This window comes from Apteryx mantelli, chromosome 7 (genome assembly GCF_036417845.1).
Source record: "Apteryx mantelli isolate bAptMan1 chromosome 7, bAptMan1.hap1, whole genome shotgun sequence".
NCBI classification, from domain to species: Eukaryota; Metazoa; Chordata; class Aves; order Apterygiformes; family Apterygidae; genus Apteryx; species Apteryx mantelli.
The window spans coordinates 27243448-27269721 of NC_089984.1; the positions used below are offsets into that span (position 1 = coordinate 27243448).

The 26274-nt window shown below is 39.8% G+C and overlaps 1 protein-coding gene across 1 annotated transcript in view; it reads right to left on the bottom strand.

The window, feature by feature from the left end:
- The window catches only part of BLNK (B cell linker), a 48138-nt gene extending 22522 nt beyond the window's left edge, over positions 1-25616 (bottom strand). Inside the window, exons 1-4 of the mRNA XM_067300086.1 lie at positions 25570-25616; positions 7942-8007; positions 2155-2211; positions 153-202 (exon numbers count right to left, since the gene is read on the bottom strand). Coding sequence (XP_067156187.1) covers positions 153-202; positions 2155-2211; positions 7942-8007; positions 25570-25616 — 220 coding nt within the window. The remainder of the gene's footprint in view (positions 1-152; positions 203-2154; positions 2212-7941; positions 8008-25569) is intronic.
- Positions 25617-26274: the final 658 nt, after the last annotated feature.

Genomic DNA, 26274 nt, shown 5'->3' on the forward strand with positions numbered 1-26274 from the left:
TTCATAAGTGTGAGTTATCTTCAGAGCTGTTGGTAACAGTATACTTGTCTTGTCAACAGGAAATTATGAGGAAATGCATAGCTGAGCTAATCTAACGCATATAGGCATCAAATACACACAGACGATTTAAATTTCTATTAATCCAGTCTTACCTGAAGCATAATCCCTTTGTGGTACACTTGGTGGCGGTTTTTTTTTTAGCCTGTAAACAATAATTATTAAATTTATGATCTTATATGTAATAATAGCTAGAAGGAAGCATTAGCCACATAAAACGCTGATGACAAAAGATATCTGCAGCTGAAGAAATACAGATTATCATTGCAGATGCTTAGCGAATAGCTGCGAGAGAATGCCTTGAAAAGCTGAAAACACACAGGACATTAGAATCTAATCTGAGATTTTTTTTGCTAAGAACATATTTTGAAAGAACAGCTTCCTTGCCCACCCTCCTTTTCACTTTCAATACAGAATCTGATGATATAGGTCAAAGATAAATACACATCTATCTTAAGAAGAAAATCTGTTCGGGCTTAAGAGGTGTTCCTAAGTCTGTAGCAAGAAAGAAGGGTGTGACCCTCTGGTTCTATTTTATAACTATTGTTTTGCATGCACTTTATTTTCTGATTAATGTTTAAATGTATAACAGGTCTCAAGGCCAGATGCTGGTTCCACTGGCTATTATTTTATGGTGTTATACCCTTTTTTTGGCAAGTACTATTATAATAGCATTTTTAGTACTGAGTGAATCAAAAGATTACTTGTAGAAATACTGAAAGGATCTTTGCGTCTTTGTCTTCAATTGTAGCTTCCTGTGCTATATCTAGATTGTGAATATATATATATCCCTGCTTGCAAATTTCAACCTGTCCAGAGAACATACTGAATTACATAGTCAGTTGATATATCATTTCATTAATCTTCTAACATTATCTTGTAAAAAAAGATACAAATTTGTGTGTAAAGTCAAACCAAATGGTGCACGTGTGATATTACGTGCCAGACTGATGTATCTGAAGACAAGAAAACTTTGCTTTTTGTAGCAATATAAAATATTAATACAATTTACATTAAAATGGCTCTTTAAAGTGAGTTTTAAACACCATCTGACAGTTTCCCTGTAGCACTGATGGGACCTCACCATGGATCTGAACCGTTGCCCACTGAATTTATAGCTTCAATCATTCTTCAATCATGGAATTTCTTGATGTTATTCATTTGCAAAAATGAGCAAATTATTTACAAAGAATATTGTTCATTGAGAATTTAAAATATTTTCTTGTGATTCTCTGAGCAATAGTGATATCTACAAATTTTACTTTACGGAAAGAATTTGACACTTAACATTTAAGTCTTGAGCATACTGCTCAGCTGTTGTTGTTCAGATAACAATGTAACTCGGGGTGGTGGCACTCTGGCACTAACACATAGATTTTTTCAAGCCTGTTTTGAGAATTGCTTTGGCTGCTATTGAGTTGAATTCATGGAATTCGATTGCTCAGATATTCACAGAATAGAAACATGCACGAATGAATTAGTGAATGGTAAAGGCACTGCTCAAGCTCAAAAAAAAAAAAAAATCCAGGCACATTGTTTCAAAATATTTATCCAGCTTTGTGCATTACTAACAACACTAATGAAGGACAGCTGCATCTTTCTAGTCTTTTAACTTCCTGCAGCATGAATATAACTTAGTGTACAAACAGTAAATTAATAAGCATTCGTAACTGCACTGCTGTTGTGTTCTGCCCAGGTTAGCACAGGCATGTTAGAAAGAAAAACCCAGGGCCGCTGCCAGGACAGATAGCAGCCTTAGATGTTAGGTCTGGAGAGGGTAGACCAAAATCTATGCGTGAACTTTGCAACATGTCTGTCATGAGAGGTTCACAGACAGTGGAGACTCGGAAAACGGTGGACTGAGGCAAGAGTGAGAGGCCCTCTGGGTCACAGGGCAAAACATGTGGCCTAGCCCACGTTATACATTTCCAAAGTACTGAGCAGAAGATTTCAACGCTTTGTCCCAGGCCCTGTAAGTCCTGGCAGTGGCCCTGACAGAAAGTGTAAATATGTTACAACAAAAGCATACAAAGCACCGAACAGAGCTCTGTGTCTAAGCAACCTATCGTGCCATTGTGCAGCTCTGAAGTAGCATACCGATCCCAAGTATCTTTCCCAGTTTTGCAAATTAAGGCCACTTGTTCATTTTGGAACCTGAATATCAATAGAAGAAAAGAAATCATGTTTCCATCACAGAGCTGAAACAGTTCATGGCCACATCTATATTTATTAGAATCTCTTCAAATACTTATTCTAAAATTTAAATCCACTTAAAGAAGATCTTACTGTACTGGCACGATTTATTGAGTGCCAGAACTGAAATTCAAGCTCTCTTGAAGTCAATTGGAGCTTTGCTTTTCATTTTGCTGGAGCCAGAATTTTACCCACTTTGCAAACTGCAGCGCAAGCTCGGAAGACCTGATCCCTGTGCCAAGGAGTTGTTATCTAGCTATTTCAGATATTTGTGTAATTATACACATAGATGCTTGCAGTGTGACAATTGACTCATTCCTGTTCCCCTGAAGTTAATGGCAGGGGACTGAAAGAATCAAATCCCATCCAACTGCAGATACATATTTACGTGGAAGATGGAATGATTTTGTAACTTATCTTTTAACTGAGTTCTATAAAATTATAGCAAATGTAATTTCCACGTAAAATATTCTAGCAGTACTTAGTTCTGGACTTAATTAAAGCTGCTGAAATATCTCTGTTTTAGCTCTAATGGAAAAAAAAATCAAATAATTCAAGTTTCCATTGACTTCAATAAGATCAACTTTTTTTAAAATTTAATAGAAAATTAGTATTTTCTGGAGATTTTCAAATATCTCAGAGAAATTTCAGTTCTAAAAGACTCATCCATAAAATCCAAATACGTTTTTGAGAGTATATTTACAGATTTTTAGAAACAATGTAACACATCTTACTACATCATTAGCTTTGATAAATAACCAGTTAACATTGAGGCATTTCATGTAATGGGGCCTCATGCTGCTCACACAAGAACACAGTGCACCATACAGAAACACAAAACAACTTTTAGGAGAATAAATTATTTCATAAACAAACAAACAAACAAACTATATATTCTGAGATGTCCCCTCTACAGCATGCTGCAGTTGATCCAGCAAAGCATTTAGGCATGTGCTTAACTTTGGTCAGCTAACAAGTCCTATAGGAATTACATTTATGCTTAAAGTTAATATCACATATACGTGTTTTCCCAAACTACACAGAGAAGTTGTAATGAACTGCAGCAGAGGTCTGGGTTTTCTGTTCTAGCAACACTTGTTTTTAACAAACTGTACCCAGAAAGGCAATCACACTTCTGTAGTAGTGACTCCTTGTGTATAACACTTAATTCTTCTCAGATGCATTTCCTCACTAGTGTTTTTGCTCCCTCCCCCAGCTTTTAAGATGTGGCTAAAATCTCCTCATTTTCAAGAGCCCATCCTCTTAAACATTTTTACTTAATAGGATTTACAAAAACTATGTTGACATCCTTACTGAGTTGAGTATTTATAGTACATATTACTCCTAAGCGCACTAGATCATCACACTTGCGATTAAAAGATTAATTAATTGAACTTTGTCCAAAAGCTTTTCAGAATTCCAAACATGTGCAATCTAGCTGGCAGATAAACTTTCTGAGCTGTGTTCTCATGACTTAGTGGAATAGTTTGTTATGGCTTTGGAATTGCATGAAATTGGTGATTTTGGGGGGAAAATTTGGTGATTGCACAAAATAAATTTGCAGTTGTTTTTAATATTCTTGCTACCCTTTTACACATTTTCTTTACAACGTGCTGTAGCATTGAAATGGTATATAGTTGGTTTTTGATTTTTTTTGTTTTACTTTAATGAAATACTGTTCTACTAACAAAAATGTTCAGGTTGTAATGTAAAGACACTCAAACCATACTATTCAGCTACATGTGGAAATTCATGTTTCTTCAGAATACAGTTAAAACTTAGTTATTATACTTTCTCCTGATTTCTTTGCCTAAGTGTGATACAGCTTGATTTTAGTACTTTGTTCTCATTACTTAGTGCATAAAAGACCACTTTTCCCTCTGCCAAGGGTTTGATCACAGGTATCTTGTAGTTGCAGCTATGCAGGTTGAAGAGACATTTAGTGACACAGCTGCCTGAAGTTGCTCCCCCTCCAGTGTGCCAGCAGAATGGGACTGTGTGAGCACTCCTAGCCCATTTCAAAGTGACCTGGGATGGTAATGCTCTATTTAAATAGCTTAAGCTAGCCACATTACATGAGCAAATCAGCCAGCAGACTGGAGTGGGAGTAGGCTGCAAATATTTGGGAAGTCATGGGGGAGTATACCTTCTTGAGCTGGCACAGCTCTGGGTGGAAGATGATGTCTGGTCAAGTTATAAGTAGTATAAATAAATGGACTAGACAGATCTGGAGTCTTTCAGTTAGGTAAAGCAGATGAGATGAAGTTGTATCTTCTTGCCATTCTTCAGGTCACATGGCAAACGTGATTTCAAGAAATGGACACATTCGGATTGTGTGCATTATGCACATGTAGTTTCAGCTGTTTCTGATGGCTTTGCAAAAAAAGTTTCAGTAAGATGTGATATTGCAATAAGGTGAGTAATGTGAACTCCTAGTTTGTTATCCAGAACAGTAAGTCAGCACGTACCAAAACTTTAGGGTGAAATCCTGACTTTGTTTTATATGCAATATAAATATTAGCATTGACTTCAATGAAGCTATGAGTCTTCTGAACAAAGCCTCGAGGCTTAGCACTTGTGATCTGCAGATCAGTGCTATGTCTTTACAGTAGGTTTCAAACACAGGCAGCCATCCTGCAGAGTGAAACCAGTAATTTCTCTTTCCGATTTCCCTGTTTTGTATTACCAAGGATGTGGATATGGACCGCCTCCCCCCCCCCCATCCATCTGATTGTTTATACAACTTTGGCTATACCTATTGCTTCTTTAACACCTGAATGCATAATCCTCTTTGAAATCATGATCTTCCTAGCAAGTGGGACACCAGTGTTGTAAACAACTACACATGTGATTAAGGGCAAGCAGGTGAACAGTAGCCTGCAGTAGGCAATAGTTTTACTTTTACAATCAGAGGATTTTGAGTGAGGTTTTAAGGACCTTTAAGCAATGAAGAAACTAGCTCTAAATTTCTTTCCTGTTACCACAACTGTTCAGGCTGTTTCCACAGAATTTTAAAAGCTACGTGTGTATTAGGCATACATACACACCCCCCAAGATGAACTAGCTTGGAGAGTGAGACATTTGATGCAGACACTTTTCTATTCTGTGTGGTTAAGAGTCAATACCGATTTTAGAAATGTCCTAACAAATACTGGTAATAAATCAAATGTATACTGTAAGCCTGAAATTGAAAGAATGATCATGAAATACATGTTATTCGTGACAAATTAAGGCTTGGAATAAGCAGGTAAATTATCTGACTTCTAAGATTATTTCTACTTATAGTAGGTTTGAATCTGAGCCAAAATGATTTACATTTTTCTAGTGTATAGAAAATTCCAAATCCGTGCTACAGAAAGCCAAGTTTTTATACAATTTTTCCTGTTTTCATGATGTTTATGCCTTAGACATTCCATAAAATAATCATATAACTCAAATGAAGTGATCAACTGGATGACTTTTTTTTTTTTTTTAAAGCATTACAACCCTCCCGCCCCCACCCCAAAAAGGGTAAATTCAGTGGAATACAGCCAGTTCTAATTTTGCAAAGCTTAGTTATCTATTGTATATATCCTTCTCAAGGTTGTCAACTCCTGATACTGCAAGACTCATTATGTTGTGGGCTAAAGATTGAGTTCTTTTTTTTCCCCTTCATCTCATAATTTGTACTCTGATTTCATAGCTGGGGGAGGTAGAACGTGAGCTTTGTGCTGCAGTCACACATTAAGAAAGTTTTTATAAGCCTGCTCTTTTTGTGGATTTTTTTTTTTAATCTTGGGAGAATGAAATAATTGCAGCATTATAGCAGCTATCTTGTATCTGACATTTAATGATGGCACCCCTGACCTTCCCAGCTTTAGCTACCTTTAGTTCCTGTTATTTTTGCCTTGTCTGTCCTTCCCTTTACTCTCAGGGAAGGGCACACAGTCAGAGCAATCCTGATTAACAGCAGATCTCATGTCCAGGCAATCCTGGAAGACAATTTGTTGCCTCAAGTTATAAACTTGAAATGCTTCTGTTGTTTCTGCCATCTGGTTTCCTCTCTGAGGCATTTGCACTGGACCCATTAAAACATTATTAACATTAACCACACTTAAATTACTCTGAAGTAGAAAGCCAAAACAGAAAAGAAAAAATCCCCTCCACCACCCACACCCATCCCCAAACCCCCTCCACCAAAAGCCTTGATTCTAGAAGCTAGTCCCTGTGAGCAGGTCCCAGGCAAAACAAAGCTTTTTGCAGGTAGAGATCTGTCTGAACAGAGTGGTCTCTCTCTCTCTGTATATACACATTTACACACACAGTGTTAAAAACAAAAGTGTGCTTAAATTATATTAAAGATCTAAATAGTTGAAATATGGTCACTTTAAGGGAAATTTTGCTTTTAAGCTTGTGTGGAAATAACAAACATATATAACACGTGACTATGATTTACTGTAAATTGCAGATTGCCTGCTTAAGATTTATGGGCAGAAACAGAGCTGTGATAAAGATGCCACAAAGGAGCTCTTGCCCTGCCTGGGGAATGCCAGAGATGGAGCGGTGGCTGCTGCTTCTGGAAGCGTTTGCCCCCTCTGCCCGCGACAGAGCTGCCCCACAGACACCTACCCCACCGGGCTGGCAGCGGGGCAACGAGCTGGAGCTCGCCTGGCTTGCCAGGGCTCTTGCATAGCCAGACTAGGGAGAGCCTTACTGCTGCTCCCACCGCTCCACTGACTGCTTCATAGATACTTAGCACTGGCTCTTGTTAAAATCATACTTTTCTTTCTTGAACTGAGCCATCATGGTCACACTTGTTTAAAAACAGTTTTAAAAAATGTTTACGTACATCTTTTATGTATGAGAGCTGTATTTGTAGAGTTCTTCAATATGTTCATCCCGGAAACATGGTAGATGCTGTCTCCTAATTAACTTTTAAGAGTACTTAGTACTTTAGTAGTCAATGACCCATATGTAAAGAAAGACATCTGAATAAGGGAATCACATCCAAATGGAAATTCAATGTAAATGAGCTATTTCATTAAGGGAAAAAAAAAAAAAAAGCAGTGCACTAAATGGCTGATAGCTTTAAATAGGCGTTTGACTGGAAACAGCAAATGGTGTATTCATTTGAGGAGGATGTAGAATTACTGGAGTCTCACTCCACATATAAATATACATTATGAATATTTTGTGATACTCATATGCATGTGACATCAATATTTATGCTGTTTTGCACTTCTTACTGGAATAAGGATGTTAGGTAATGTTGGGTTTTGTTTTATGGGGCTGAAACACAGAAGAATTTAGCATTTTTATGGGAGTTCTGACTATGATATCTGACCAGTTGGTTCAAGGTGGGGTTCAAATTAAAATTTAATTGCAGCAGGTAGTCTAAACAGCAGCTTGATGAAAAAGGCACACACTCAAACAGCAGGTGATGATCATTGCCAAAGAATACGTAAGAAGGCATTTTACCCAAACAGTGTTTTTCAGTGCTCTAACACAACTTCCCTTTGCAGCCCAGTTTTGTAGCTACTTTGCAAGGCTCATTATTATTGATGGCAGTTCAGCATGTCACAGTCTGGACTGAAGCTCTTAATATACATTGAAATACATCCCTCTAGAATGACATGGTTCTGTCTCTAAAGTGCTATACATTATGTTAGTCATCTGAGCTTTAAAAAACTAGGACTGATATTTCAAACTTACTTTTTGAACTTGTTTATTATCCCAGTTTCATTTTTCTTGATGTCATGCACCATCTTTTGAAGCTTCCTGTAAGATATTAAAGCAGGGTTAAAATTACCATGTGATTGAACACTCATTTATATAAATTAAGAAGAATACAGAAATGTATATAGTTGTTTTCCTTCCATAGTAAACACAAAAAACATACATTAAGCATTTTTAATAAGTAGTTTAATTGCTAATCATTTGTGTATGAAGCTTCCCTCCCTCTTTCACAGAGCTCTTTGGCATGACTTGTTTTATCCTTCTCTGTACTACAACTTGGTTTAAACAATTGAGCTAAGTTCCAGTGCATCAGGAAAGAACTTCATTGCCTAAATTAATAGTTTAGAATATTTTATTATTAACATTTTCTTCAGAACTGACTTTACAACATCTCGCAGCTAGAGAGGAATGACTCGCGCAAAGTCAGAAATCAGATAGCAGTCCCATCAGTGGACAGTTTACCTCATTCCCCTAGTGTTTGTAGTTATTATGGGGTGGGGTGGGGGGAATGATACATTCCTGTCCTACTGTGCCCAGGCCATCAGAGAAACCATTAGAGGATCTGTGCCTCTGAGCTGCAAAAACTCATCATTTCAGGACTCCAGTTACATGGACTGATAGCTGAAACCAAAGCTTGTTCTTACTTTTCAGTTAGTTGCCCTGGCCACATTAAAAACATACTTGTCATCAAGGCAATTTAAGTTGAATAACTCATTCTTTAGTCAGGAAGTATCATTTTAGAATCCCACTTCCCTTCACATTTGAAAAACCCCACCAATAATCAAATCAATTTCAGGAATGCAGATATAACATTGCAAAAATACTGATTTATAACAAATACTGTTAGAAGTTTGATCTTAATAGAAACTCCAATAGATTGCATATATTTTTTTAGTTTCTTCCCGCAGTTTATATTCTTTCTATATACCTAAATGAAACACCCTGTATTAGAGCTGAGCTGAAGATTTTATCTAAACCAATAGAGGAAATGATTTTTCAAAATGGGCTTTTAAAAATTCTGTCTTGCATTTGTCATTATAAATTGCCTATGTCATTTCATGTTTTAGTCTTGCCTATCTTATTGCTGAAGCAAGATCAGACTACCAAAAGGCTTTTCAAAGCTTTGCTTTTAAAGACCAGTACAAAAATCAAAGTATTCTTTTCCTTTTTAAAGGTTTCTTTAAACTTGCTACCTTAATATGCAGACAGTTGAGTAACATGCAGAGCTTTGCTAAAAAGAAACATATCTTCCAGCTTCATCATTAGTAACGGTGGTCCCTCTCAAACATTTAAATAACTTTTTCAAAGGGAATTGGAATTAGATGAGCATCAAATAACCAAAATTGGGAAATAACTGCACTAACATTATGTGTCTATTTGTCTGTGATCCATGGATCAAACTGAGCAGACAGGTAGCCACGCTAGACATCAGATAGTGGTAGAATATTAGGCTTATGCTGAGAGGGATCTTCCTACCTCCTACCTTCTTCTGGGATCTAGTGTGATTTTGGTAATGACAATTAATCCTTATTTTATGAGACTTGCTTAAAAAAAAAAAAAAAGACATTTAGATAGCTGAGTAATGGTAAGTTTCTGGAATCCTGAAATAAAGAACAAAGCTTATTTTTCATCTTAACACTGTTTATTAACAGAGCAATCTGATCTTTTCACAGAATCACAGAATGGTTGAGGTTGGAAGGGACCTCTGGAAATCATCTAGTCCAACCTCCCTGCTCAAGCAGGATTACCTAGAGCATGCTGCCCAGGATTGTGTCCAGATGGCTTATGAGCATCTCCAAGGAGCAGACAACCTCTCTGGACAACCTGTTCCAGTGCTCAGTCATAGTAAAGAAGTTTTTCCTCGTGTTCAGTCAGACCTTCCTGTGTTTCAGTTCGTGCCCGTTGCTTCTCGTCCTATTGCTGGGCACCACTGAAAAGAGTCTGTCCCCATCCTCTCTACATCCTCCCTTCAGATACTTATACACACTGATAATATCCCCCCTCAGTCTTCTCTTCTCCAGGCTGAACAGCCCCATCTCTCTCAGCCTTTCCTCATAAGAGAGATGCTCCAGTCCCTTAATCATCTTAGTAGCCCTTTTCATTATGTCAGCTGGAATTGAAGGGTATTTCTCACTTTCAGCAGCCCTGTCATGCATCAGTCCTGCTCTGTCAAAATAGGTCATGGGTCTGATACATAAGGGCTATTCCTAGACCCTAAATCTTTGCCCAACTTTCCTTAGAAACCTATCTTTTTAGGTTCTCCACTAAGCAAAGAAATCACGAGAATAACCCTCTGACAAATAATTCACAAGCAGATCTATAACTTTTGCTCAAACCTCATACCGTTAATTTACAGCAAAATGGTATAACGTAAACTGCTGATACTAAATAAAGGTTTACTTATAGATGTGAGAAACAAGTGAAAAGAAATGCGTAGAGATTTGCTGCAACAATGCACTATATCTATGAGAAAGGTTTTATTATCTAAACTAAATCTACAAATCTGGGGTCAAGATCTCAAAAGAACTTCTGCTTTTGTGAATTTTTCTAAAACTACATTCAGTTTCTGGTTATGCTTGAAAGATCATAAATAGCCATCTTTTGCACTTTACTGTTTCTGTTTTGTGCCCCAGCTGGCACCTGGCAGTACTTATAAATGAAAAGTAATGAGGAATCAAAAGAATCAGAGGAGAATTAAGTGGTTTAGTTCTAGTTTGGGGAGAATGGTTGTTTGTAAGCATTTGCATCCTTTTCAAAAAGGCTTGCCAGCCTTTAATTAAAATTGCATGTGAGCATTAGTTATTTTTGCTCCAGTATCGATTTATTGTTAGAGACGGGGCCCAAAGCTAAATCCAGCTTTGGATTTAGATCTGAATGTTGCACATGGCCCATCTCTGGCATTCATATATCTTTAAAATAGTATGCCTTTATTTTGAAAACAGTTATTTCATTTTTCACATGACTGATTTTATTTTAGATTGCCACTTTGGTTCAGGTGGGCAGAGGGGGCTTATACTACAAGTTTCCAGAACGGGTTGCTTCTCATCTGATCATATTTAGGTGAATTGATTAGACTGTCACTGTGATGCTTCATGTACATTGAATATGACTATAATTGAAAACAGCATTTTAATTCAGATTTCTATTAAAAATAAATGGATGCATTTAATTTAGAGATAATTGCATGTGCTGCTACAGATGCAGTTATTTTTCCCATGCAGATGGACTGAAACCAAAACATTTCCATTTCGGCATAATTAAATTTCCTAAAAACCTTTGCCTGTTTGTTCCTCATTCTTTTTCTGGACCCATTTCATTTTATAATTACAAATTGTGATAAATTGGTGAGCATCTAATATGCATTTGTGAATTTCTTCACTTTGAATGTTAAGGTGTTGCGTAGCTCTTGTATTAGTTGCTAGAAGACTCAGTTTGTTGCCTGGAGACTGCTTACCTTGCAGCAAGCCCCTGTGAGCAGGCAGGTAAGCAGTGTGTTGTGTAGTGGTCAGACTACTGCAGTCAGCAGCCACGGGTGATCTCCAGGCCAAGTGGAATCCCCTTTGACCCATGAAGTTCAACAAGATGTAAAAACCAGTCTGTCCAGTTAGCTAACAAAGACCAAGATTTCTTAAGATGTCACCTGATAAAATGAGCTACAAGGGACAGGTTTTACAAAGGGCTGTCTGCCTGGTGGGTGATTTTAGAGAGAAGGTAGAAAAGACGAAGAGCAGATATCAAAGCTGGCCAAGAGAGGGACTCTGCAGATCCCAGGAGGCCCTGACCCAAGCCCAAAGGCCCTTCCAGAGTGATGATCAAACTGAAGCGCATTCATACACTTAATGTTTTGCCTGGACCTGTGTATCTCACATCTGGCTCTAAAATACTTTTCTTGATTTAAGACAATCTCCTCAGACCTCCTAAGTAGAGAGGATTTTTTGTGGGAGGAACTAAACAGAGCAGCAGCCTTGAGAGTATCTAGGAGCTGGAGTCTGCCATGGTCCATATGGACGCTCTTTGCTTCACTTAACTGCAACCTTCCTCCTTCACAAGGTTGCAGAGTCAGGACCTCGCTACTGACTACTGCTTATTCTCTTGGAATGAATAGATACGAAAAACATTCAGGGCCTTCAATCAGCTAATACTGTAAATGAAAATAATCAAAGTATGGCTAGTTTTATCTTGTGTTGCAGCTAAAGATAATTAAGAGGTCAAACTTAGGAGTTGTTTTTTAAGCACCAACTCTTCTTTCAACTTTGGTTGAGAGCGTGCGTTTGTTTGTTTGTCTTGTAGTCTAAAACCAGGCTTGCAGATAAAGGCACAGCCTGTGTTACTGTTAATCTCTGAAAACACTTTTCAGCAAGATAGCTATTTTGGGATGCAGTTCAACTATGTGACTAGTCTACACTGGTTGGACCCTTGGATCAGGGACTTGCAGCAGATGGGACAGATTTTCAAACTGCTGCCTTCGTTGCTGATAGTAAGCATGCAAATGAGAAGTTTGGAAGTCCTGGCTGTAGGCGCTGCTTCTACAACGTTTTAAGTTTCTAACAAATATGTTAGAAATTGTACAAGTTTGAAGGAAGAGAGTGTTAAATGAATCCTCCCTCTGTATACACTCAATGCTCCATTTTACAGTTTCACAGCAGTGGACAGCCAGTTAGTTAGTTCAGTGGACTGGTCAGGCCTGTTATATAGGTAATAATTCCCTGATGACTGAAACCCTTTCTATTATAGCTACTGGATAGTGCCTCTCAAATTCTAGTTTATCTCTTAAAACAGCTCTGTGCTGCCTTAGGTTATTAGCACGTTTAAGGCAGAGATCTTTGTTCTTTGTTGGAGCCCAACAAGAAGCATTAATAATTGGTAGGAAGCTGCCAAGTGAAACAATTGGTATTTATGAAGCAGTTAGTAGACCACAAGTCCACACCAACAATTAGTTGCTTCTAGGAAAGGGCTTTTAGCTGAAAAATATGCAAGAAAAATTGCATTCAAATAAAGCTAGCCTATTCCACTTGTCTCATTTGGAACTTTATGAATACAGTTGAAGTATCACTTGCTAAAGCTGAGAAATTGGTCTAGCCTGGGCCTATCCTTGATGTCTCAGTGCTCTCCAAGTGCTTTATGTGTTCAGAGAACTTCACCAACGTACTACTTTATACTTACTGCACTTTTTTGACATAGGCAAACACTATTCCCATATTAGAGAAAAAAATTGAGGTAGTCACTGGTTAATATGAGATCTAAGTGACAGATAGCCCTAGGGAGATTAGATCCAGGTTTCTTGTTTCTGAATTCCCTGCAGACCAAACTGCTACATGTGTGATTTTATCCTACCTAGCTAAAGCAATGAAAATGCTGAGGAAGAAAGATTATTTTACTAGACAGTGATCCAGCTAGGAGATAAGATAGGGAAAAAAATGAGTCTAGTGAGCTAGAAAGTGTATCTGGGAGAAGAAGAGAAAGAAGGACATTTTCCTTTGAGGTCCAAGGATAACTATTTCTAAAAAAAGAGATGCCTTTTTGCTCTGTGTTGCCTGTTTTCCGTATCCTCACTTTTGACCTCCAGCAATTCAGGATTATCTGATATATTGGAAAAGGAGGTCACTAGCTGTGATACATATGTAAAGAAAGTTGCAAAGGTTTACCACTGCAAATACAATATACCTTGAAAGGAGCTGTGCTCAAGGACTGGCAGAGCTGCCTTGAGATAAAACAAAATGAAACAAAACTACCTTCTCTTTGATGTGGTCACAGCTCAGCATATAAGGAATGTAGGTAAAGTGAAGGAGAATGATTACTTAGGGAAAAGCCTATGACACGTCTATACACTCAAAGATCAGCTGGAAACTTCTGACCTCTTTGCATACAAAATATCCCACAAAAGTTTTCCATAGTTAAAAATAGTAAAAAAGAAAATACAAATAACAAGAAGAAGAAAGCGTGTAATAAGCTTTCAACTCAGATGTGAGCTGAGGTACAGAGTCCACAGGTTGGAGAAAGAGAGATCGGTCCTATTTTCAGACAGTTCTGTGTAATAAGGAATTCCCTTGCCACTTAAATGAGTTACTGAGAAACTGTATCTATTATAAATCTGTGAAGACACTGAGAAATATATAATATAGCTAGAAAGACAGTAGGGTTCGTATGTATTTCCCAGGAATTCTTTGTTAGGGAATCCCCTGCTTACGCACTGAGTTTTGGTAATTCTGACCTTTGGTACCCAGATCGCATTTAGACCGCCAGGATCATTCACGCCATTCAAAATCTGCTTCGTGCGCTCACTTTCGCAGGAAGGGACCTGTAGGGCCTTGGTGTGACGTGTGCTCTGGAAAAGCAGCTGCCACTGGCGTTCCTCGTCCAGCCTTCGGCCCGTTCCCAAACAGACCGCAGGGAAGAGGGCGGCTGACAGCAGCCGGCACGAGTTGCTCCTCAGCAGCCGCTGCCTCCCAGCACTCCTGGGAGTGCAAAGGCATCTGTGTGCAAGCGCAGTATGTTTAATTTATTTCTGCGCAGTGAATCCAGTGCTTTGGGCCATCATCGCACACACTGGTTGACCATACTGCAGCTGTGCAGCTGGCGTAGGCACGCGGCAAGGCCAGGCCCATGGCAAATGACACCCCCTGCCGCAAGGCTACGTTTATAGGGGCTCCTGGCTGGGAGGGCTGGGCGCAGCTGCTTTAGCGCGCCTGGCTGCGAGCACAGATGGGCGCACTCACAGTCGGGAGTGGTACTGATCATGTTTTTGGAAACAGTGCTGACTGCAGAGTAACAGGGAGTGGTAGCAAACAAAAACCAGTTTTAAATGAATCACAGGAAGCTTCCTATATTACAAGCATGCTTATTTGTGTTTGCCCGGAGCACTTAAAATTATAACTCTTTAAATTTCCGGCACTTACAAGACAGTCTGAATTATCTGTTGTGCCTTTTGAAAAAAATCCCTGTCTGTGCTCTGGGACAGAATTTGAACAGGATACCTTCAGACAGAAATGATAGGCACCTAGTCAAGCCTATAAGGGAATCTTGGTAAGCAACATTGAGTTGAGTTATGAATCCATACACATTCAGTATGAGGTGACCTGCATATTCTTGCTCCTACTCTGAAGTTCAGTTAGATCTATACTTTAACTGATAAACTTGAAATAGTTCCAAAAAAGGGATGGCGCTCTGGGTTCAGTTCTTGCACCTTTTCGGTTACAGCTTTCGCTCACTGACAAGGCACTGTTTAGTTCTATGTTTAGAAAGTCATATTCTGAAGATACAGTTACTTCCTCCAGTCACTTAAAAAAAGTAAGACAGTCGCACTTCGGGTGCAACCATAATTTTTGTCTTGAGAAGGACTGCCTAACAGATCAAGCAAAAAGAAAAAGTAATTATTTATTCTTTTCCAGGTAAATCCAATGGCTTAGCTTTGAGAGACTGGAAGAAGAAGGGGATTTAATAGGTGCAATTGAGAATTTAAAAAAAAGAAAGAAATGACCGCCGCCCCCCCCCCCAAATCCCCCCACTTTTTTTTTCCCCCCCTAAAAGGAAAAGAGAAAACAAGGAAAAATATAATGGACTTTGGAGAATAAAACCTAAGATAAAAACAAAAATTAAAGAACAGAACGTTAAAAGTTACCACAGCTCCTTCTGTTCTTAAAAATGTGAAATTGTAAAGAAGGAAGAGCATGCCCAGCCCCCTCTTTTACCGCTCCTCATAGCACAGTTATTCTAGCTAGTTCTACTCCCAGCTGGTCTTTATTTTGTGTTTCTATTAGCTTTTCGTTTTGTAAACAGGTGTGCAGGTGACAAAATTAAGAAAGAAGGTTATTGTTTCTGGACAAAGGGGAAGAATCCTGCTTGCTGGGGGGAAAGTGTGCTCATCAAGAAAGGGATGTGTGAAAGCACCACTTGAGATTTTGAAAAGCTTGAAGCTCTTGCTTGGACTATCTTCTCAAGCTAAGTTAATGAACAAGAAGATCACTACCACCACAGGCACAATAGACATCCATCAGTACAGTACCGCTGACTTGCTCTTTGTGCAAGAATACTGATTTCAGTGAACTGGGCGAGAGTATTATCATAAGATGTAGCTTTGTGATACCTGTGCATCTAGAACAACCCAATTAATTATTTAATACAATCTTTTTTTTTTCCTGCTCCAGTTGCTTGGTAGGAAGCAAAATGAAATTCCCAAATATGGATGGCATCTAATTCCTTTCTTTGGGCCTACTGAAAGTGCTTCAGAGCTCCCCACGCGTGCTCTGCTGTACTATATTCTACCTGGAGCAGTGAGAAGGGAAATGCAAACTGGCATCAAGGTGGTGAGTTTTCTGTGACTGCTCTATAATGCAGATGTGCAAAGCTGGATTCTTAGGTTGCAGTCAGATAAACTTTTTCAGTTGCGGTTGGTCTGGGATAGGAGGTTGCTGCCCCTCATGCTCTCCGGGGGCTTATGGCAGCCCACCCCCTGTGATGCTTTTTGTGGTGGGAACGGAGGAAGTTTGGAGCTAGAGGTGGTAACTTGTGGCACCAAACCATCAGTTCATTGCAATGAGCCTTTGATCTTTATCTGTAAAGGCTATCTCAAAGCTGTGAAGAAAGAAGTTGAAAGAGGCTTGCTTATGGGGAGAAATCAATTACAGATGCCTATCTCTGAGGAAGCAGGCACAACAAATTGTCTTCTGCTACGTTAATGAGATATACAAGAGGAGGTGACTATAAATATTTTAGTTTTGTCAAGGATGTTGATTGTTTCCTTCAAGTCTGAATAGCATCCTATTCTGCTCACTTTTCAGTCACCCACTATTCTGTCTAGAGGCAAAAACCATAATTGGAGCAGGTGTGTGTTTACATGGTATACACAGACACAGAAAGGCTAAATATTGATTATACTTTTCATCTTCATATGCCCTCTAGGTAATCTTGACAAACAGCCAATCTCTCTTTTACTAGTAAGTATTAACACAGACAGAATAAATGAAAGCATGTAGCATGTAAAGGCATATTATATCCTTGGCACAAATTAGTCCTAACATGAAATTAAATAGTAAAAGGGACTTAATTTGAGGTGATTGGGAATTCTGCAAATTGAAAGACCCTTTCATTTTAATTTGATCATGACTTAGCCAAGGAGTCATTATCCTCGGCTAGGACTCATAAGTAATATGAATAATTATTAATTATACGACCTGTATAGGCATATGCAGATTTATCAATAGGGCTACGACAATTAAAGCCCTGTCAATGACACTGACTGTTTGGTGCAACTGCTCCCTCATTTTAGATGAAGGCTGAGGCTCATTCTGAATATATATGAGCAGTATATTAATACCAAAGACTTCACCTGTTTAAATTACATTTTTTTTTGAATTAACTTTTTCACTGATTTAGCAGAGAATAGTCGATCTGGTTCCTGTTATCTTTCTTTACTACTTGTGGAGCCATCACAGATGTTTTTGCATATCCAAAGACCAGTGATGGCCAGGTGCTTTTTAGTACAGCTTTTTAAAATAGAAATATTTTATATAGCTCTGAGGGCATTTCAGATACGGACACCTCTTCCCTTTTATCCAACTTGTTCTCCCATTTATCTCATAAAGGGGATGCCAAAAATGTCATCCTTATACTTAACTGGTAACAGTCACGCTGCAAGTAGTACAAAGAAGAATTAGCTATTATGATATGCTAAGTGAATATTGCAGGTCATTTATGGACACAGTAAGTTTGGAGATATCTTGTGTTCTGCAGCTGACTTGCTCTGTTCTGACTCTTCTTGGTTAACTGATCCCTTGTATGCACCAGTTGTCTAGATACCAGCTGATGCATTAAAAAAAAATAAAATAAAATCCCACGCAGATGCTATATTCACAAAGCCTACTCCATTCTTCTGAAAGGCTTGCAAGCAGCAGCAGGAAACTCTAAAATACTACTCAGATTAAAACTCACTGAGCTCCACGCCTCGCTGAAGGACTAGTACTCTACAATCCTGTAGGTTATACCAGAGCAAGGACAGAATTTTAGAGAGTAGTGTTTTTTATACCTCACCCAAAAGAGGAAGTGCAAAGTCATTGCAGGGAAGTGAATAAAGACAGAACTTGGTATGGACACAGAAAATTTCCATCTATCAGTGGTAACATTACTTCAAGTCGCAATTCTACCAGCATTTTTGAAAGGTGAGATAACATCTGTCATTCCTGCAGGCATATAGGTTGAAAGCATGGTACAGTTGCATAAAGGAAATAAAGGTGAATGGAAAAGTATGAAAACCGAGGAAAACAACACCTAAAAATATCAGGGAACTGAACATAGAAAGAGGAAAGCTTATCTTTGATTTGGTGTTGGAATAGAGTGAATTAATTTATTTTTCCACCTCTTACCTCTTTCACACACTTCAGATCTGTCATTTTAGTTCTGGCCACCTATTGAGGGACAACTGAAAAAAATCTGTGTTAAATTATATAATGGTGTGACCAAGATCTAGCCAGATGTTTAAGCACATGTCTAACTTCAACTGTCTTAAAGTTATGTACTGAAATTTTGTGGTGAGGTCTGGCTAATGTAGGCACATAAGAACAGATATCAATAAGTTCACTTCATGATCTGAATGCAGTCTTTATCAGTGTCTGTGTCATTTAAGATTGCTACTAAAATACATTTTCCAAAACAGTGGTTTTAATCCACTGCGTTCATAGACTTTGAAGACTATAAAATGGTGTGCTTTTTCAATGGGCTGGAAAACTTTGTGGGTGCAATAGTATGAAGGCAAGACTCCTTGTCTGTGCTAGAGAAAAGGAGGTCTTGGGTGTTTTTAATCAACTTCTTACTCTTCTCCTTAAACCAAAAGTGCATTTATATGCGTAATGGTCTGCATTTGCTCAACCAAATAGCACTCTGACAACTGAATAAAAGAGAGTAGAGCTTCTAGATATGGCATTAAACAGTCCCATTAACCTGTTTCTAGAGACAAACTAACCCCAGATAACTTAATGCTACCCAATATTTGCAAGTCACTGATATTGGTTCCAATGGAATAGCTTTTAGGTAAATAAGTGCTAGACACTCTGAGTAGAAGATACAAGAAATTAACAAATTCTCTAGTTTTAAGATTTTTAAATAAGGCTGTATTGCTTTTTGTAGAGGCAAGATTTGTCTTAAAAAAAGAAAAAACCTTACTGCCTACTTGGTTCCATTCATACTTGCTCAGCGTGAACAATAATAAAGGACAAAAACCCAAAACACACAACTGGACTTTCAGCATACATTTTAAATTGTCCTTTACAGTCCAGTACTTCTTTTTCCATTCTCTGACATGGTTTTCCTCTCTTAGGCAGTGTTTCTCTATGGGACCACCTGAGCTGGAAGGAGATCAGAATTCTCTTTGATTCCTCTCTAAAGGATAATATTTTTTTCCACTTTCAATCTTTTCCTTATCAATTAGCAGCTTCAGTGTAGTAACCAATTTCCTTGGCATACTTTTGCTTGTTACATAAAGTTTACAGAAAAAATTGAAGATTTTGCATTTTATGTCTTCAGCACTAAATTATAATTATAAATTATTAAATTTAATATCCTTAGTATTAAATTGCCTTTAGCTCAAGTGACTTTACCACTTGTTTAGAATCAAAAAGAGAGGGGAGTAGGGAGATGGACCTATTTTGACACATCTGATGCGGACTAAAGAACACTTTCTGTACCTGGGCCATAAGTGTTTTTGCTCAACCTACAGAAGCATCATATCCAGCACAGATTACAGAGTCGGGTGGGAGCATCTGCACTGGTAGGGATCTAACAGTGGCTACTCATGGATCTGTTTTGTTTATTTTGTACTGAAGTGTAGCAAATTTTGCTAGAACTTCAGGAGAACTATTTTGGTCCAGAGTTATATGGCCACCTTAACGGAGCCTACATAGGCTGCTATTGCAAGGGGAAATCCTGCCCTTCGCTGTCCCCTTTGTTTTGACCTCAGTGCTTATCTAGCTGTGATGGATGAGGGAGCACACCCAGCTGAAAAACTAACTTCTTTTTTCTTTTGCCAATTTGGTATCAGCAAGATCAGATCTGGCTCATCACATGGCCACGGGAACCCTCCTGCCAGTGCAAGGTTGGCAATGAATGGTGGGGCAGCAGGGAGGGCGGCAGAAAGGGACCTGTTCCCTTGGCAGCAGCTCAGCCTTACGCCGAATTAAACTGGCCATGTAACTGCAGCTTCAGTAGCACTTAGCTGCCTCTGTGCTTCTTGCACAGATGCCAGTGTCTATATTTTAAGATGTGGAGGAATCATTTTGCTATGTAGCCTGACCTCTTTTACTCACAGCCCACTTCACCCCTGTACTGAGCTTGAAAAAAATACATGCTCTTGTCTTTCATATTTTTGCCTCATGATGCATTATTTTAATTCTTGCTAAAATATTTACTATTTAGTATAGCATTTATGTTGAGCTTGAAGCATTGCACATCTGGCTTCACTTATATCTGGGGGGGAAAAAAAAAAAAAACTTTCCAAAATGTATATATTAACGGATTAGGAACAAAGATGCTAACAAAATTTCCAGGCTTCCTTTGCCCCTCAGTCATTTAGTATGGCTGTTACAAAACAAACTTACACATTGTATAAAGTCCTTTCACAGTCTACCAAAAAAATCTAAGAGGGTTTCCTACAACCAAATGAGAAAAAACTATCCCTTTCAGGCCTTGTTTTCCAATTCTCTGGTCTACTGAACACATAAAACTGATGATATTTGCTTTCTAAAAGTGGTATTTCCTTATCTATCATATTGTAACATGCTTTAGGATACTTAGAATGTTATATAAAACTAAATATCTATCCTCTAATACAATAATCACTAATACAATAATCACTAATGACAACAAATTGTATAAGCAAAAACTATGTAATGAGCACATATATTCTTTGTTTTCTAGTGGTCAGGGTTTTATAAATCATCTGCAGAAGTGAAGAGAGGTAAAAATGGCTTTCAACTGATTCATGCAGTCAGATTCTTACCTATGACAGAAATAGTTTTGAGGCATTTCCGTTAGATATGTGAAATAGTGGGTCACAAACTTCCCTAAATGCAGTGTGCACCAAGTAATCTTATTAGAAGGTTTACATATGAAATTTGTTTTGAATGAAGAGGGCAGTATGGCAGACAGTGACAGAATTTGGTCCAGGCAGGATGAAGTAGTTGGGGAGAAGCTGGTGAGGTGTCCCTCCTCTAGGTGGGACCCAGATGACATTCGTTGCCTTTACTGCCCTTGGGCCTCAGGCTGGAGGCAGCTGAGGCTCTGCTAGAAAACAGAGCAGGTAGAACAGCAGACGCAAAGGGGCTGCGACTCGTGCGGAAGAGGCAGTGATAAGCAACTAGTAGGGGTCACGCTGATAGTCTCTTAAGGGGGAAACATCTCCTCCGATTTGGGCTCTCAGGCCACAGAGCAGCCTAGAATCAGTTGTGTGCATTTGCATATCCTTTCCTCTGAAGGATGTAAGTAAAAGGGGGAAAAATGTTAAAGCTGGAGGTGGATTCTGGTGCCTGATTCTACAGTGGGGGGCATTCTCTAACTTACTTTGAAACTCAAGTTTCTTTCCTGTCTGTGTTTTTTTTATTTTTTATTTTTTTTGTCTTCTTCATTGCTGAGTTTTTATTATGATTCTGAAATAGTGTGTTAAAATTTGAATTTAAAAAACTAGATTAAGTTGCTACTATTTACTATTAACAGGAAAAAGTTAGTAAGATTAGTGTAATAAAAATACTTACTTATGGTGCAAAACTAATGTTCAATTTTTCCCAGTTCATTTTCTCAAAGAGGAAGTATTCCCTATAATAAAATATCCTATACATAGAAGTCATCAGTTTACAGTTAAATGAACTTATTTTCTGCTTATGCACTTTCAAGAGGAATACCTTTGTAAAACAGAGGGGCAAAACTATAGGCTATAACTTTACTGAAATGCAGTTGATATTGGAACTCAAAGAACTCTTAGACCTAGTTTCCACTCTAAAGTTTTGTCATCAAAGTTATATTGGTTAAAGTTAGGGAGGATATATTGTCAAAGTGCCCTAGAAGAGATGTAAGAAGACAAGACCTAATAGTTATAGTCAAGCTATCTATATCAGCAGAAAATTAGTGAGGACCATAAATACCTTCAAATTTGACAGACATCTAGCTGACATTCAGGTCTTAGGGAAACTCTACTTGATTTTAACAGAATGAGGATTTAAACCCTCCTGTTTAGCAAGGGATATTAAAACAAAAGGATTGGCGTTGTACTGCAAATAAACTCACGCACTTGTCCAACTTGAGAAAAAAAGTTAGTTGCTTTTCATAGATTTGGAAGTTATGGTTGGAGGCAGTGATTTGAAGGCTTCTTTAGGAAAAAAATTGCAACAAGTTAATGAAGTCATCTGACGTGAACATGAAACTGTGCTCTTTAGAGTTGGAAAAGTGACCTTTTTGTAATCTGGAAGTTGTCATCTTTATGACCTTAGAAAAATGAAAGCTTGTGGTAAACTTCTGGTTCATGCCATAGTTTGTCTGTCTCTGCAGTGGTGATGGTAATGATGCCTTTGAAAATGGCTTTGTGATACACAGCTGAAAACAACTAAGAGCAAAGGGTCATTATTAAGGTTTGTGGTCATAACAAAAAATGCAGTAAGCCTGAAGAGATGTTACAAGAGTTGTATACAGCAGCTGGAAATTATTTAAAGAGTAGGAATCATAGAATCTTAGTTTAAAGAAGCTGAACCACAAAAGATCCTGCAAGTTTGGTGCTATATCTTTTGAGTTGCTAACTTCATGTTACCTTTGCCAACTGTCATCCTTGATTACGAGTGCATCTATTTATGTATACATTCTTCTGAAGCATAAAATTATTTTCTGAAAGTTCAGGCTGAAATCAAGGCACACTAAAGCCTGCCATGTTAGCATGGCTACTGCTTGTGTATTTCACTCCGCACTTCAGAAAGCTATTCTTTAAGAAGTACCTGCAAATACTTTGTATGCACCACAAATTAATTTATCTCCTAATAAATTAGCCTAGCCTTGGAATTCATGCTTTCCTGACTACACAGAAGCAATTAGAATGCATAGTGTACTTGGAGGGAATATTTGTATAATACCGTGCATACCTTATCACACTACCTAAAAAAAATTCTGAAATTCCATGAAGTCCCAGCATTCCTATCTGATATTCAAGTTAATTGTGCGACTTAATTGCAACTGCAAACAATGTCCATAACCACAACGTGGTAGTTAAGGAAGCACATAAGACTACTTTTAGTTCTTATTGTTGAGATAAGCAAAGGAGTTGAATGTTAATAATTCAGATCTGATACAAGACTTGCTAATGCAACAAAAAGCTAGGTCTGGTAGATTCAAATATACCCACAGAGAATGGTGAGAGAAAGATTGGTATGAGATTATCAAAACCACTTAACACCTAGTTTTTAAGACCTACACTTGAAAACAAACAAACAAACAAAAAAACCCAAAACCAAAAAGCTCTAGGCTCAGACACCGACTCAACAGCAATGCTAGTCTTTAGAAAAATATTTGAACTAGAATGATACCAAGTGAAATTTTGTTTTGTAGGAATACATCTTAATATATGGAGAAAGTTAGATTCTAATGTAACCTTTTCATGCACATAACAGTCAGTACAAAGTCTGAACCAGCTAGGCATCTCCCATACGCATATTATGAAATCAGCTGCACTGTCCACAAGCCATGTCGCATAAGCGGGTATATGATTGTTTCAAAGAATGAAGCAATGGCTGCCGCCATGTTACACTGGTCTCTTACTGTATTTGCACATCTCTTCTAAATTTATACTCTCAATGTGTACTCATAGAATGTTCTGCCATATATTATTAAAATCCTGATATTGTAGTAAGATCACGTAGCTAAACAGATCCCTGTTTAATAAGGTATTCAGACATGCTCAAGTTGAAGCATGCATGCAGCTCCGCTGTGTGCAATGAGAACGCTCACAAATCTGAGCGATAAACGTACTTCTACGTTCCTTGCAGAACCATGGTGAACTGGCGAAGAGGAGAGGAGAATAGAAAAAGTAGCCTTTGATACTTCAAGATAATAGAGAAAAGTAGAGCTACCTCCTCCTCTTCCTTATTTTGCAACAATATTAAAACTTCAATCAAGATGAAGTGTCAGCCAACCTAAAGATGCAGCAGGGATGCAATGGCATCCCTTTCCAGTTTAGGAGTTTTGAATCATACACAAACAAGTTGCAGGATGTTATAACCCTGGCATATAGAACCTCCCCTAAGTATCGGAAAGTAATCCTGTTTTAACTACTTGCAGTGGTGCATCAGCTGCACCCTGGCTACCATTTTATCACAGAGGGGAGTGGGTGTTTTATTTCTTTCTATATCAGTAACTGTCTTGATGGCAACAAGTTTTCCATCACATCACTTGCTCATCGTCTGAGCCGTGACATCATTTAGAAATTATACGGTGATACATTAGAGGCAGTGAAGATACTTTCCCAGTGTGTCCCCTATCCATTGATCCTTCCAGAGAGTCCTTCCCAGGGATGTGGGATGCAGTCCACTAGGCTGTATTCAGTATGTATTCAGTATACTGGGGAATAGAAGGGCCACTGCAGCTCTCCAGGTACCCTCCCCTCACAGGGTGGATGTCAAGAAAGGCTGTTCCAAGCTTTACAAGGGAATATTTTGATTTCCATGAAAATTTCTGGGTAGATGGAGGGAGGCTGAGAAAGGTTTATAAATTAGTGGTGAGTACTCAAATGTAGGTTATTTTAGAAGATTTGTTTTTCAGTATTTCCTTCTTTTGGGTGCATGTGTGTGGAGTTCCTATTTCACTAATCTGAAATGAGACTTCTTTTCAACATTTAAAAAAAAAATCATATGATGAAAAAAAGCCTTGGGGTGCTAATTCCAGTACGCCAGTCACACTAAAAATACTTCAGTAATGGTCAGCTTCTGCTTTTTCTCTCAAACACTATATTTAAAATTGTTCTCCTCCTTCATTTAGGAAGATTTCCCGTTTTCCAGTTCCCTATATTCTATCAGTTCTTTCGAAGACTAGGAAATATAAAAGAACTTAATAGGTTCCTAAAGAACCTAGGAAAGCCACCTTCACAGGACACCAATGTGTGATTAAACCATTAAGCAGTTAGTTCAATCTTTCTAATTTACGTACGGCTCATTCCCCTTAACGAGTCAAAGATTTTTGTCTTAAAAACTTTGAAAACAGACACGCGTCCGCTCGTACTTTTCACTGCAGAGGAAGCGGGGAGACACTTCGCTTTGCAACCGGCTGTATCTGATTATTCGCTACAGGCCCGTGTTTATCTCCCCGCGCTTCCCTGTGCCGCCCGGCGAGCAGATAACAGCTCTGCTTCACGCGAAAACTTCTGCCAAGTTCCTCGTGCGCCGGCGCCTCCCGGTCCTTCCCCAGGGCGCTGTCGAAAAGGGGCTCACGACAGCTCGTCCCCCCGCAGCGACCTTCCCGGGCCGCCGGGCTCCGCCGGGGCGGGCGGCGAGAGGCGGCAGCAGGTGCCCTGCCGCCCGGCCCCGCTCCGCTCCGCTCCGCGCCGCTCCGCTCCTCTCCGCCCGGCCCCGCCGCGGCGCCGGCACCTACCTGAGCTTCTCCCCGGCCGGCACGGCCAGCTTGTTCAGCCGGTCCATGCTCCGCGCTGCCGGCGCTGCCGGCCCCGCCGCTCCCCGCCGGGCCGCCGCTGGCCCGGCCCAGCCCGGCCCCGCCGCCTCTCCGCCCCCTCGGGGCGCCCGACCGGCGCCGGCACCGGCTCCGCCGCCACCTGCCGCCACTTCCTCCTGCTGCCGCCGCTGCCCGCTGCAGCCAGGTGCCCGGGCGGGGAAACGCACCGCACCGCACGGCCCCGGCCCCGCAAATAACCCCCCGCGGCGCTACATCGAGGGCGCTGCAGCTGCCGCCCCGCGCTGTCGCGGCCGCGCTCGTTCCCCGCCGGCGCCGGCGGAGGAGGGACCCGGTGCCCGAGTCCGGCCCGGCCCCTCGCGGCGCGGGGGCGGCGGCGGCAGCAGCAGCAGCAGCAGCAGCGGCCCCGGAGCCCCGGAGCCGCGGTTAGTCCTTTCGCAATGGAAAAACGAGGCCTCGTCAAGCCCTTCAGACACCCCCTGCTCCTTCCTTCAGAGCCCGCCGAGCGCTTTAGGGAGCCCGTGGGAGAAGGTTTCCCCGAGGATGGGCACTGACAGGTTTTACACAGATAAACCTGGGGGGCTGTGCCGGGGCCAGGTAGCCCCCCGCCGGGCCAGGTAGCCCCCCGCCAGGTCAGATAGCCCCCCACCGGGCCAGGTGCCCAGCCCA